Below are 15,785 nucleotides of genomic sequence, written 5' to 3' on the forward strand. Positions count from 1 at the left end.
TTGTCTACCTTCGATTTTCCAGCATCTGCAGTTCCTTCTTATAAAAAGCTGGAGTAACTCACCGGCTCGGGCAGCATCTCTGGAGAGAAGGAATGGGTGATGTTTCAGGTCGAGACCCTTCAGACTGTAATCATTGATTGTAACGATTTAAAGATTGGAACAATTTAACGATTGTAATCATGATTTGTCTTTCTGCTGACTGGCTATCACATAACAAAAGCTTTCCACTGTACCTCGGTACACTTGACAATAAATTGAACAGTACACCTGGTTTCCTTGGACACCTTCAAAATACGTGATATTGGTACTTGAGAAAGTGCAACGGGATGATCAAAAAATCTGGGAGATTTATTATTTTCAAAAGGGCTTGAAGATTGGAAGAGCGCACCTGTGGGGGTCTTTGAGATGAAGAAATAGTTTGATCAGGTAGATATTTCCACTTCTGGTTGGACTGGAAGTAAAATCTAAAAATATAAAATATTCACTCATAAATCATTGGGGATTTCAGGAGGGTATAGCAGCTACTACCAGATAAGTGTGGTTGGGTCTGTGATTCGTATAAAGGGAAGCTGCAAATCTGCATGTTTTTTTCATTAGAAATGTTAATAGGATTAAGTGAACAATGAGGATTACTGAAGGGCCTGGACCTGTTAATGACAAATGGCCTTTTGCTGTGCTGGTAATGACACAGAGTGGCTTGTAATTTTGTCATGCTATTAGTGCTGATAATTGTGTTTTGGCAAGAAGCAAGAATCCAATTCATATTTTCTGTATGGTAGTGAGTGGAATTAAATGTGTTACTTATACTATTAGAAATGATCTAAATAGCAGGCATGGAGACACGGAATACAGATGATGGAATCTGAAGCAACAATCTGCTGGAGGAACTCAACAGGTTGGGCAGCAAATGTGGGTGGAAAGGAATGGTCGATGTTTTGTGTTGTAACCCTGCATCAGGGCTGTCAGTGGAGAGGGGAGACAGGCAATATAAAGATGTGAGAGGGAGCAGTGAGACAGGGGCCAGGACCGATTGGTGGACCAAGAAGGGGTGAAGGAGCGGCAGAAACCAAGGAGGGGGAGCAGTGAGAGATTGTCACATGGAACTGTTTGAGAGACAAGGAAACTTCTCTAAGGTTCGCATACATGAAGAACAACAGGAGTAAGCTATTGACCGTTAAACAATTAGGCGGCTAACACCCCAGCAGTATGAATATTGACTTCTCTAACTTCAAGCAACCGATGCTTTCCCTCTCTCTCCATTCCTCCCTCTTCCCAGTTCTCCGACCAGTCTGTCTCTCCAATTACTTTTTATCAGTTTGCTTTGTTGTCACCTTCTCCTTGCTAACAATGATATATTCTACATTTTTCTTGATCCCCATGTCTTTTGATGTCTCATTTTCACACCTTACCCTTCCTTATCTCTGTGTCTCTCTTTCTCCTGATTCTCAGTCTGAAGAAGGGTCTCGACCCAAAACATCCTTCTATCCAGAGATGCTGCCTGTCCCACTGAGTTACTCCAGCATTTTGTGACTATCTTCTGATTTCTTGCATGTTGCGGTACATTTGAATGAACGTTTTTCTTGGGTACGCTTAATTTTTTCAGCTTCAAGATGCTATGCTTTCTTTGTTACAGATTAATTCCCCAACAAAATCAAATTACCGCAATATTAAAAACATGTTTTGGATGTTGAAAATCTGAAGTAGCCCGTGGTTCTACTCGCCTCACATTGCATATTAAAGATATTCATCATGCCACATCGGGCCACATTGTCAATCACATTCACTCTGCCCTCTTGATTTATCTGGCAATTGGAACTATTTCTCATCAGCTGTTCTGCCTACACTCTGTAAATTAAAACACCCCTTAAATTCCAAGGAGATTTACCTCAGCTCATCCATCCTATCCACACCGTCGCACCATTGCTTCTCTCTTCAATGCCTTTTTCTAAAATGAGGATCTCCCCTGCTTTTTAAACCACTTCCTCAACCTGTCCTGCCACTTATGCAAATACCCACAGATCCCCCTGATTTCTTGTATTGCTTTTAACATTGTGCGCTTCAGTGTACAATGCCTTCTCACCTTCCTTCAACCAATGTTTGCACCTGCACAACACAGTCAGACAAATTTCTTAACCAAAACCAAACTTGCACTTCCATTCTTACTTTTTTGCATATCTTTAATTCAGTTGTTCTATATATATATCTACTTCACTGCCTATATTTCTTCTTTCCCTCTTCCCTGACTAGTCCGAAGTAGGGTCTCGACCCGAAACGTCACCCATTCCTTCTCTCCAGTGATGCTGCCTGACCCGCTGAGTTGCTCCAGCATTTTGTGTCCATCTTGCACTTTCCCGTTGGACACCACCTGGAGTTCAAGAGTCAAGAGTGTTTTATTGTCATGTGTCCCAGATAGAACAATGAAATTCTTACTTGCTGCAGCACAACAGAATATGTAAATATGATAAACGAGAGAAAAAAAAGTTCAGTATGTATATATACACACACATACACATATATATATATATATACACACACTGCACATACTCAAAAAACAAACAATAGTTGTGCAATAATAATAATGTCTTGTGGTTCAGAGCTTATTTGAGGTTATAGTGTTTAATAGCCTGATGGGTGTAGGGAATAAGCTGTTCCTGAACCTGGATGTTACAGTTTTCATGTTCCTGTACCTTTTTCCCGATGGCAGGGGTGAAATGAGTGTGTGGCCAGGGTGGTGTGAATCTCTGATGATGCTGGCTGCCTTTTTGAGGCAGCGACTCCGATAAATCCCTTTGATGGTGGGGAGGTCAGAGCCGGTGATGGACTGGGCAGTGTTCACAACTTTTTGCAGTCTTTTCTGCTCCTGGACGTTCAAGTTGCCAAACCAGGCACGATGCAACCAGTCAGTGTGCTCTTTACTGTACACCACAAGGGTGGGCTCCACATCAACTGAGAAAAAGTTTGGGGCAGGTGCTTGGGAGTTTAAAAACCCCAACTTATTTGCAGTTACAGAGATAAAGTTAACTTTTTTTGTCAATAACAGAGATAAAGTTGACTCTTTTTCAAGCGTAAGAGCCTCACTATTGCGTGGCAACTGTTTACTGTTAAAAGACACAAAGTGCTGGAGTACCTGAGCGGGTCGGGCAGCATCTGGAGAACATGGATGGGTGACAATTCGGGCCGGGACACGCCCACTCACTCACTCACCCACCCACTCACTCACTCACCCACTCACTCACTCACCCACTCACTCACTCACTCACCCATCCACTCACTCACTCACCCACTCACTGACTCACCCACCCACTCACTCACCCACCCACCCACCCACTCACTCACTCTCTCACTCACCCACCCACTCACTCACCCACGCGCGCTCACGCACCCACCACGCACGCACTCACCCAGTCCACGCACGCACGCACCCACGCACGCACGCGCCACGCACGCACCCAGCCACGCACGCACGCAACCACGCACGCACGCAACCCGCCCACGCACGCACGCACGCACCCAGCCACGCACGCACGCACCCACGCACGCCACGCACGTCACCAACCCACGACACGCACTCACTGCACGCCACCCAGCCACTGCACGCATCGCACCCACCCACGCACCCACCCACGCACGCACGCACCCAGCCACGCACCCACCAGCACCGAGCCCACGCTACGCACGCACGCAACCAGCCACGACGCGCACCCACCACGCACTCCACCCACGCAACGCACCCCCCCACCCCCCCCCCCCCACCCCCCCCCCCCCCCCCCCCACCCCCCCCCCCACCCCCCCCCCCCCCCCCCCCCCCCCCCCCCCCCCCCCCCCCACCCCCCCCCCCCCCCCCCCCCCCCCCCCCCCCCCCCCCCCCCCACCCCCCCCCCCCCCCCCCCCCCCCCCCCCCCCCCCCCCCACCCCCCCCCCCCCCCCCCCCCACCCCCCCCCCCCCCCCCCCCCCCCCCACCCCCCCCCCCCACCCCCCCCCCCCCCCCCCCCCCCACCCCCCCCCCCCCCCCCCCCCCCCCCCCCCCCCCCCCCCCCCCCCCCCCCCCCCCCCCCCCCCCCCCCCCCCCCCCCCCCCCCCCCCCCCCCCCCCCCCCCCCCCCCCCCCCCCCCCCCACCCCCCCCCCCCCCCCCCCAGAACCATCACGCACGCACTAACCCACCCAGCACGCAAGCAAGCACCCATCCACTCACGCACGCACCCAACCACTCACCCACTCACCCACCACTCCGCACCACGCAGCACTCACGAAGCACCACCCACGCACCCATCCACTCACTCACCACCCCACTCACTCACCCATCCACTCACTCACCCATCCACTCACTCACTCACCCACCCACTCACCCACCCACTCACTCACTCATCCACTCACTCACCCATCCACTCACTCACTCACCCATCCACTCACTCACCCACCCACCCACTCACCCATCCACTCACTCACCCACCCACTCACTCACTCATCCACTCACTCACCCATCCACTCACCCACTCACCCACCCACTCACTCACCCACTCACTCACTCACCCATCCACTCACTCACTCACTCTCACCCACCCACACAGACAGACAGACAGACAGACAGACAGACAGTCTGAGGAAGGGTCAAGGGCTGAAACTTATTTTCTTTCAAAGCAGCATCTGCGGTCCCTTGTGTCTAATTGTTGGTGGGGCATTTGGGAATTCCCGTTTGTAAGCCCGTGTCTATTCTTCAAACTATTTAAATTGAGTTTTAGGTTATTTTGGTTCAAAGCGAGGTCGAGAAAAATCCACTCACTCAACTGCATGAAATGGATGAGGCGGTGCAGCGCTGGAGGACCAGCGGCGACACTGGGAGGACCGGTGCCGGGTGACAGGCTGGGCGCCCATCTTGCCAACCGACGCCGAGTCTTCGTTCGGCAGCTGCCGGGGCGACCGGTGAGGGGGGTGGGGGGAGGGGGAGGGGAAGGGGGAATGTAGGGGAGGGAGTGAGGGGCAGGGTGGGCTAGTGTAGAGGGTGGGGGAGGGGTGAGGGGCAGGGTGGGCTAGTGTAGAGGGTGGGGGAGGGGTGAGGGGCAGGGTGGGCTAGTGTAGAGGGTGGGGGAGGGAGAGAGGATGGGTGAGGGGCAGGGTGGGCTAGTGTAGAGGGTGGGGGAGGGGTGAGGGGCAGGGTGGGCTAGTGTAGAGGGTGGGGGAGGGGTGAGGGGCAGGGTGGGCTAGGGTAGAGGGTGGGGGAGGGGCAGGGTGGGCTAGTGTAGAGGGTGGGGGAGGGGCAGGGTGGCTAGTGTAGAGGGTGGGGGAGGGGCAGGGTGGGCTAGTGTAGAGGGCGGGGGAGGGAGGGAGGTGGGCAGGAGGAAGGAGATGAGGGAGGGCCGGGTTAGATGGGGGAAGGAGGGAATGGTACAGAAAAGTAGAAGGGAAGGGCCAGAGAGATGGGGTGGAGCTTAGAGCAAAAAGGAAGGCTAAGGGAGTGATAGAGAAATTGATAGGGGATAAAGGGAGGAAAAAGGAAAAAGGTGGGATTGAGGGTGAAAGGGGACATGAGGGAAGAGAGTGTTTGAGTGAGAAACACCAAGGAACATATGACAGTTAAAAACATAAGCAGGAGTTGATCTATTGACCCCTGGGGTCTAGCCCACCATTCATTGCGATCAAGGCTCATCCTGTTTTTGCTTTAAACACTAACTTCCTGGTCCTTCCCCTACTTGTCACTCCATGTTTAAATGTCTGTCAGCCCCCATCTTGAATATATTCAATACATTCAGCTCCCTTCAGCTCTGGTGTAGAGAGTTCTAAAGGTTAATTTCCATGTGAGATGAAATTTATCCCCATCTCCTTAATTTATTCTGAAACTGCTCCCCTAGTTGAGATATCCGTAAGTTGAGGACATTTCCACTCGGCATCATGACAATCCTGCTCAGGATGTTGCATGGTTGAGTAAGATCAGCTCTCACTCTTTTATGCTCTATGAGTATAGCTGAATCCTCTGGCACCTTTGGTATTCAACCATAGAACTGTACAGCATGGGAACTTCCCAGCAAAGATCCTAGATCCTAGATCTTTGCTTCCCAGTTGCTGAGTGAGTCAGTGCTGACCATCAAACACTGATCACTAATACCATTTTATTCTCTTTGTGTTTCCATCAACCACAACCTCCCCCCGGCCCCTCCAGCCAATTAAGGCAATTTACAGTGGCATTTTAACACACCACATTCTTAGGGATGTGGGAGGAAACCGGAGGATACCCATATGGTCAAAGGGAGAATGTGCAAATTCCACACAGACAGCACTGGAGAACAGGACTAACCCGGATCTCTAGCACTTTGAGGCAGCATCTCCACTCGTTGTGTCACGGTGCTGCCCCAGTCAGTGATTGCTAATTTGAAAATCATCTCCCCTCTCTGCTTTGTGTTGGTCGGCCACTTTCTTTGTGTTTATGTTGTACGCTTAACCCTATGTACCCTTAAGTAGGCAGTAATGTTTTGAAACTGTTAATCCATAAAATATTCTGCTCAACCTGTATCCACTCCCACGGTTCATCTCCCACGGTTTTTCCCTTCATAATTTCACACATCCGTCTGGAATTCTAGGGAAGAGGCAGGAGGGAGAAGGGTTGGGGGGGGGGGGGGGTGAGAAGGAGGGAGAAATAATAGGGAGCATGAGGGAGATGGTGAAGAAGGAGAACATGCAGTGAGTGAAGAGCTAAAGGGGAAAAGGAACTGAGACAAGAAGGGATAGAAGAAGAAGATAAGTGAATGAAGTGGGATAGGGAGAAGGAAATGGGGCAGAGAGCGAGAGCTGTGTAAGGACCAGGAAGGGGGTATGAAGTGAGGAAGGAGCATTTTTTAGAGTAGGAAAGGTAGAAAGAATTGGTAGCCTAAGTTGAGTAGAAGTGGGTTGGAGAAAGTATAGGGGGATGGGAGAAAGCGACACAATAAAGGAGATGGAATGGATGAGATGGACGGGGTGGAGAAAAAAATGATAGAAGAATGGGGAAGGAAAGACGAGGAAGAAAAGAGGGAGAAGTAGTTTAAGCGAAGGAGAAGGAACAGGATTGGATATGAGTAGGGAGAGTGAGATGAGATGTGTCCCATCCTGTTCCTCACCAATATAATGTTATTCACCAGTGGCTAACATGATGTTGTCTTCTGTCTCGCTTCCTTTACATTCCTCCGCTCACTGGAATGTGTATTCAGCTTGTGTTCGAGCTCCGTGCTGTGTGAGGTTATTGTGTTGCTGTTTGTGGGTTGGAACCTGGATGACAGATGACAACAATTTCTCCTCTCGATCAAATCTCACCTAGAACTGCCTCTGCTGTCATCGTGAGAAACAAACTGCTGGAGGAACTCAGCAGGTCAGGCAGCATCTGTGGAGGGGAATGAACAGACAATGTTTTGGGTTGGAACCCTTCTTCACAACCCTGTTATAGTGTGGCTCTCAGATCTCCTTCTCCCTTGGCTCTTTCTGTTTCTCTGTACATTTTACCTTGTTGCCTTGTGCGCGTGCATGTGAGTGCGTCATGGCCTGAACTACACCAAAACTGTACACGACAGGGCTACAATTTCTGGACCACCTTACAATTGTCTTGTGCTGTGTTTTTTTTTAATCAACTTTCGTTCAAATTGATGTTATATTTTACAAGTTATTCACATTTTTTACTTTACAAAATCCCACTTTGAGATTTGAGAAATCCCACATTTGTCCATCTGCACTGGCAGTTACAGCTATGATGTCACAATGGGATTGTAGCCCTGCCTGCTACAGTGTTGCAATCCCAGGACACTGAGTCCTGCCAGGCCTAGTAAGTGCAATTGCATTTTAAAAGTTTAAAATGAGTAAGGGGAAATGAGCCGGCCCTGCTATGGGTGAGTGGTGGAATATTGCATTGGGGGAACGGGTTGCGTTGGGGGAATGGGTGAGTGGTGGAATATTGCATTGGGGAACGGGTTGTGTTGGTGATCAGACAGACCTCCCGCGGGGGCTATGGGTGAGTGGTTGAATACTGTGTTGGGGGAACGGGTTGCGTTGGGGGACCAGGCCTCCCGTGTGACAGGGACCCAACGGGTCCCACTTGGCCTAGTCTCATTTAAAATCCATGTATCACGTTTATTATCTGGGAGGCATAAAAATATGTCACCACCCTCCTCCCATTGCCTCTGTCTGGGTTCAGCATCAACAGATGTAAGCATGTTGGACATTTGAATCCAATAAGATTATGGCAGCTCATTCGTATGTAGGCATGGACATAATTTGGATGTTTTTAATCTGTTCGTAGTTCTAATTAAGTAATTGAAGTGAAACATTAATTTTCTTAACTTTCATTTTCTCTCTCTAAATGCTGCTTGATAGCTGAGTATTTACAGCAGATTGTTTTTACTTCAGAGTTCTAGAATTTGCATATTTTTGTCACGTCTCCTTATGCGGCACAATCTCTTAACCTTCAGATTATTTTACCACATTAAACATATTTCACTTGAACAATTCACGCCCCAGTGTTATGAATATTGACATATCTAACTTCAAGTAACCCTTGCTTTCCCTCTCTCTCTCTCCATCCCTCCCCCTTCCCTTTGCTCCAACCAGTCTGACTGTCCCGCTGACTGTCACCTTCTCCTAGCTAACAATGGTCTATTCTACATTTTCCTTGATCTAAATCTCTTTTGCTGTCTTGTTTTCACACCGTACACTTATGTCTGTGTCTCCCTCTTCCCTGACTACGTCTGAAGAAGGGTCTCGACCTGAAACGTCACCCATTCCTTCTATCCAGAGATGTGGCCTGTCCCGCTGAGTTACATTTTGTGTCTAACTTCGTTATAAAATATGTGTTTTATAAGGATTATTTTGTAGTGGCAGGATCTTGATGTTTTTGTCTGTTAATTTAGGTGTGGACTGAATTATCAACAGGACTGCTGAAGCATGTCTCGGCCACAAGCCCTAACACTGACTGCGGCCACGCTACTGGGTACAGCTGTAGGCTGCCTTTACTTGTGGAGGATCTTCAGAAGCCCCAAAGGGAAGTGGGCTCTAACTATTCAGAATGGAGAGGCTGTGAAGGGACAAGAAAGGACCTCACCAAGCGGTGGACAGGAGGCCTGCCATCTAACAAGCACAAATGATTCCTTAAATCCCAGCCCACTGGTGAGGAAGATACTGGCAGGATGTGTCTTCATAGTGGAGTCAGAAGTGGATTGGGAACAAGCATGGCCACTGTTGAGGACTGAATTGGACCATTATCCTGTGATTGGGATTGACTGTGAGTGGGTGAGTGTGGCTGGAAATATCTGATTTAGTTTCTGCTTCTCTATGCTTCACCTTGCCGCTCACATACACTCACCACCCCACCCCACCCTGAACTTTGTGCTCTTGGTTCCTGCTTTTACCACCCACCCAATATTAATAACATTCCCTCAATTTTTACACCTACCATCATTCCACGGCATCCTATGGCTTTTACTCAGTAGATACTAAAAGCCCTGTCCCACGGTACGAGTTCATTCTAAGAGCTCTCCCCAGTTTAAAAAAAATCAAACTCGTGGTAAGCACGGAGAATGAACGTAGCGGGTACGTCGGAGCTCGGGGATGTCTCTTAATGGCTCGTAACGCTAACGGCAGATACTCGGGAAGACTCGCTAACGGCAGGTAAGCACGGGAAGACTCGTGAAGATTTTTCAACATGTTGGAAAAAGTCAATGAGAACCCCGAGTACCGACGAGTGGCCATTACTGTAAATCTCCGAGTTCGAATCAGGGCAAACACGGGAGAGCTCTTGGAATGAACTCGTACCATGGGACAGGGGTTTAACAACGCTACCCTATGCTGTCACTCAACACCTGGGGAACATGAGTAACAGGAGCAGGTGTGGGCCTTGCAACCTCTTGAGACTGATTCACAATTCAGTGTGATGATCATGGTTGATCTGATCTTTAGCCTCAACTCCCCTGCCCAATCCCCATAGCATTTGTTTCTCCTATCATCCAAAAAATAATGTGTAGCAGCCTTGAATACGCTTCACTCCGCAGCAACCCTATTAACATTAATACAGACTGTCACCGACAATCTTTAGTTTCATTCATTTTTTATAATCTGAGATAAAGTGACAATAACTGTACCCCTAATTAGCTGAGAAGCTGGAGGTGAACCATCTTCTTGAACGGTTGCAGTCCTTCGGTTCCCATAAATTAATTTGAGAAGGATTTGCAGGGCATACACCCTGTGACGTATTTCCAAGTCAGGATGGAAATATTTGGAAAGTTTAGTTTAGTTTAGAGATACAGCGTAGAAACAGGCCCTTCGGCCCACCGAGTCCGTACCGATCAGCGATCCCCGCACATTAACACAATCCTTCACACACTCGGGATAATTTACATTTATACCAGGCCAATTAACCTACAAACCTGTACGTCTTTGGAGTATGGGAGGAAACCGAAGATCTCGAAGAAAACTCACGCAGATCACAGGGAGAACGTACAAACTCCGTACAGAAAAGCACTCGTACTTAGGATCAAACTCTGGTCTCTGGAGCTGTGAGGCAGCAGCTCTACCGCTGCACCACCGTACCGCCCAAAAGGAAAGGAACCTGCAGATGCTGCTGTTCCCATATGTTCCCATATGCCTACTGTCCTTGTCCTTTTTGGTGATAGAGATTGAAGCTGTGGAAGATACTGTCAGAGTAGTTCAAGCAAAGTAACTCTATTGCATTTTGCAGGTGGCAGTTCCTACAATATCTGCAAGTGGTGGGGAGTATGCATGTGTAGGTGATTGATGGGCTACCAACCAAATGGACAGCTTCATCCTGGGTGATGTTGAACTTCTTGAGAGCAATCAGCGCTGCAATTGTGCAAGCAAGCGGAGAGTATTTCATACACTCCTGACTTGTGCCTTGTATATGGTGGAAATGCCCATGTGGTATCAGGATGTGAATCATTTGCCATATGCTACCCAGCCTGATCCGGTCGTGTAGTTACTGTATTTATGTGGCTGATCCAGTTAAGTGTCTGGTCAATGGTGACCCCCAGGATTTTAATGGAAAAGGATTCACTAACGCTCTTGCCATTGATTGTCAAGGGTGGGCGGTTCTGGGCTCTGGTCATTGGACTGGGCCTTAAACCTACAATCTTCGAACTCGGAATCAAAGGCTCTATCCAGTGTCACACATCTGTCACCAGGCCTTGGCCAATTCGTCTGAATATCCACGTATATTTGGAAACTCAACTGAAATGCGCTGAGAAGCAAGTTAATTTAAATTCTTCCCCAGCTGAATTTTACCAAGCCATCTTGGCTGGAGATCAAGTAATCCTTTAGTCCTGGTGTTAACTTCAGATGCTTGTAAAGCTTATAGTGGCCATGGATGTAGATATTAGTGATTTGTTACATTCTTCTCCGATATCCTGTGTTGGAATATTAGAAATGGGAGGAGGAGTCGGCTGCCCCATTCATGCTGATCTTTACTGATCAGAATTACCTTCCCCCCCCCCCCCACCCCCACTGACTTTCGGCGGTCTTTGCTACAAATTCAGTCCCATCAACACCAATACGAAACTGAACTTGATTGTGGGTATCCTTAGCCTGAAGTAGACTTCAGACCCCATATCTTCTCCGTCACCAAGACTGACTTCATCTGCATTCATAACTGTCTGCTGCAGAGACTTACCATGGATTTAACAATTACAGCTTTCACTGCTGTGAACATGACCTCATCCAAAGCTATGCGTCCGGTAACAACTCGTACCAAGTCCCATCCATCCAATAGCCCTGTGAATGCAGACCTGTACTGACTTCCATTCCATCAATGCCTCGGCCTTAACATTTTTGCTTGGGTATTCAAATCTATTCATCCTCCTTCCTCTTCTTAAATTCTGTAAATCTCAGTCCTCCAGCACTCAAATTTGTGGACTCATTTAATTTCAGTTTTTTGTACGTCCTTGATTTCCTTCTCAGCAATGGGTGTCACTTCACTTGTCCAGACCCTAAACACTAGCTTTCCATTTGTGAATTTTGCTACAAATGTCTTTCTTTTGTCACTTAAAATCCACATCTTGATTTGCCCATGGATGTTCCAGTGTCATTTTGTTGTTTGATAACACTGCTGTGAAGTGCCTTGGGGATGTTTATGAATGCAAGTTATGACAGATCAGGAAGATGAGCCGTTCAAAGATGAATGTTGAACAAGTTAATCTGGAACTGTTCTTCTTCTTCTTATCGAGTCCACACACAGGATTAGAAGTTGTTCAGCCAGAGCTGAACACACCTCTCGGCATCTGCATACAATGGTGTCTGTCTTGTCGCTTCTTGTGCTTCTTGTGCATGGTGGTGGAAAGATTGGTGGAAACAGGGTCGCGACGTGAACGCTGTTTCCTTGACCCCCATCTGGAACTGTTGAAGACTGGGCTGATTTTTTTTTGGAAACCAAATAAAACTTCAGATGGTGGAAACTGAAACAAAAACAGAAATGCTGGAAGAAATGCTTGAGGGGACGCACAGTGGCACAGCTGGTAGAGCTGCTGCCTCACAGCGCCAGAGACCCAGTTTTGATCATGGCCACATCCCAAAGACGTGCGGATTTGTTGGTTAATTGGTCTGTAAATTGTTGCAAGTATGTAGGGAGTGAATACAAAAGTCAGATCACATAAAACTAATACGATCGAGTGATTATGGTCATAAAGTCATACAGCATGGAAATAGGCCCTTCAGTTCAAATCGTTCATGCCGACCATGACATCACATCTCAGCTAGGCCCATTTGTCTGCATTTGATCCATATCCATCTGAACCATTTCTATTCATCCACTTGTCCAAGTATCTTTTAAGTGTTATTATACCTGCCTCAGCTTGCTCCTCTGGCAGTTTATTCCATATACCCACCACCCTCAGAATGAAAAGAGTTGGTTATTAGTTTCCTGCTAAATATTTTTTCCTCTCATCTTAATCCTGTAGTCTCTGGTTCTAGATTCCCCTCCCCTGGGTAAAAGACTGTTGGTTCACATTATCAATTCCCTTCATGATTTTAAACACTATAAGATCACCCTTTAGCCTTCTGCGCTCATAGGGATGAGGTTCTAGCTCACCCAATCTCTCCCTATAGTGCAAGTCCTTGAGTCCTGGCAAAATCCTGGTATATCTTCACTGCACTCTTTCCAGCTTAATTACATCCTTCCTATAGCAGGGTGACCAAAACGGAAACCAATACTTCAAATACGGCCTCGTCAATGGTGTGTACAGCTGTAAAAGAACGTCCCAATTTCTATACTCAATACCCTGATTGATGAAGGCCAATGTACCAAAATTCTTTAACACCCTGTGATGCCACTTTCAAGGAACTATGCACCTGCGTTCGTAGATCCCTCTGCTCTACCATTCACTGTGGAGGTCTTACCCTGGTTTGAATTCCCAAAATGCAACACCTATCTGCATTGAACTCCATTAGCCATTCTTCAGTCCACTTGCCCAGCTGATCAAGATCATACTGTAATTTTTGATAACCCTCTTCACTGTCAACGATACCACCTACAATAGTGTAATCTGCAAACTTACTAATCGTGCCTTGCAGATTCTCATCAACATTGTTATTATAAACCCCAAACAGCAATGGATCCAGCAACAATTCCTGAGGCACGCCACTAGTCACAGATCTCCAGTCTGAAAAGCAGTCATCCACCATTACCCTCTGCTTCCTTCCATAAAGACAATTCTGTAAACTAGCAGCTAGCTCTCTCAGGATGCTGTATGATAGCAAATTGTATGCCTTCCATGCAGAACCTTATCAAAGGCCTTGCAGAAGTTCATATAGACAATGTCTACAACCCTGCCCATGCCCACCTTTTTGGTTACTTCTTTGAAAAACAAATTCAAATTTGTGAGGCACGATTTCCCACATACAAAACCATATTTACTATCCTTAATCGGCCTCTGTCTATCCAAATCCATATATATCTTACCCTCAAGAGTTCCCTCCAGTAATATACCTACCATGGTGTTAGGCTCACTGCGTTATAGTTCCCAGGACTTTGCTCATCTCCTGCAGCTCGCCACATAGATGACCGCTTTGTTTCTGAAGGATCCTATTCGCACCCTAGTTACAATCCTTCCCTAATGTACTTATAAAATACCAGTTGGATTATCTTTAATCGTCGTGAGCAATGTCAGCTGAATGGTCTGTTTCCATGCAGTATCTTTCATTCAATCAAACGCAGCCAGTCGAACGGTAAGAGTGGAAAGAGAAACTAGCTTACATTATTCAACGTCCCTTAGTGGAAAAGAGACCAAACAGCAGATGCTATAATCTGAAACAAAACTAGAAATGATGGAAGAACTCAGCCTGTAACACTGATCCAAAATGAGTTAGATAGAGCTTTAGGGGCTAGTGGAATCAAGGGATATGGGGAGAAGGCAGGCACATAGAAACATAGAAAATAGCTGCAGGAGTAGGCCATTCGGCCCGTCGAGCCTGCACCGCCATTCGATATGATCATGGCTGATCATCCAACTCAGTATCCCATTCCTTCTCTCCATATCCCCTGATCCCTTCAGCCACAAGGGCCACATCTAAGTCCCTCTTAAATATAGCCAATGAACTGGCCTCAACTACCTTCTGTGGCAGAGAATTCCACAGATTCACCACTCTCTGTTAAAAAAATGATTTTCTCATCTCGATCCTAAAAGACTTCCCTCTTATCCTTAAACTGTGACCCCTAGTTCTGGACTTCCCCAACATTGGGAATAATCTTCCTGCATCTAGCCTGTCCAACCCCTTAAGAATTTTGTAAGTTTCTATAAGATCCCCCCTCAATCTTCTGAATTCTAGCGTGTACAAGCCGAGTCTATCCAGTCTTTCTTCATATGAAAGTCCTGCCATCCCAGGAATCAGTCTGGTGAACCTTCTCTGTACTCCCTCTATGGCAAGAATGTCTTTCCTCAGATTAGGAGACCAAAACTGTACGCAATACTCCAGGTGTGGTCTCACCAAGACCATGTACAACTGCAGTAGAACCTCCCTGCTCTTATACTCAAATCCTTTTGCAGGCACAGGTTACTGATTGTGGATCAGCCATGATCACAATGAATGGCGGTGCAGGCTCGAAGGGCAAAATGGCCTCCTCCGGCACCTATTTTCTATGTTTCTAAAACGTTACTTGGTTTCTCTTTCCAAAGATATTGCTTACCTGATTTTCCTCTTGACTGCTCTGAACTTTTAGTTTAATCCAGGAATTGTTCACAGTTTTGTTTTTTTTCCCCTCTATCTACAAAATGTTTTCCAGGTTTCTGTGAAGGGTAAGGCAAACCCTGTGTCTCTCCTTCAGATTGCCTCCTACACTGGGTCCTGCTTTCTCATCCGCATACCACAGATGACCAAGAGTAGTTGTTTGTTGCCAAAGACTTTACTGCGCATACTTGGGGACGACAATATACTGAAGGTTGGCGTTGAGGCCTTTGAAGATGGCTGCAGGTTGCTTCGTGATTACTGTGTCACAGTTAAGGGCTGCTTGGATGTGCGATTTTTGGTCACCCACCAGAGGTTTGCAATGGTTAAATTATAGGTCGTTCAGATTACATTTGTATTTCCTTAAATTTAGAAGATTAATGATTTATTTCAATTAGATAGAAATAATTTTTCCTGAGCAAGTGCAGGACCAGAGAGACAATGTAAAATCTAGACCATTCAGAATTATAGCAAGGACATACTGTATTCTGCAGAAGAGAGGTGATTGAGTTTGGAACCCCGAATCAAGGTAGATATATGGAGTTAGAATACAGATTGAGCAAGATATAATTGAATGGTTGAAGAGGCTCTCGAGTCTCTTTCCTG

General features: G+C 47.3%; 1 protein-coding gene across 2 annotated transcripts in view; it reads left to right on the forward strand.

Annotated features, from left to right (window-relative positions):
- The first annotated feature begins 4,836 nt into the window (after positions 1-4,836).
- Positions 4,837-15,785, forward strand: part of exd2 (exonuclease 3'-5' domain containing 2) — a 41,668-nt gene continuing 30,719 nt past the window's right edge. For both annotated transcript variants that reach the window (XM_033026786.1, XM_033026787.1), the window contains exons 1-3: positions 4,837-4,922; positions 8,867-9,245; positions 15,238-15,494. In XM_033026786.1, the coding sequence (XP_032882677.1) occupies positions 8,901-9,245; positions 15,238-15,494 (602 nt within the window). In that variant the 5' untranslated portion in view covers positions 4,837-4,922; positions 8,867-8,900. The remainder of the gene's footprint in view (positions 4,923-8,866; positions 9,246-15,237; positions 15,495-15,785) is intronic.

The sequence above is a fragment of the Amblyraja radiata genome, chromosome 9 (assembly GCF_010909765.2).
Source record: "Amblyraja radiata isolate CabotCenter1 chromosome 9, sAmbRad1.1.pri, whole genome shotgun sequence".
NCBI lineage: Eukaryota > Metazoa > Chordata > Chondrichthyes > Rajiformes > Rajidae > Amblyraja > Amblyraja radiata.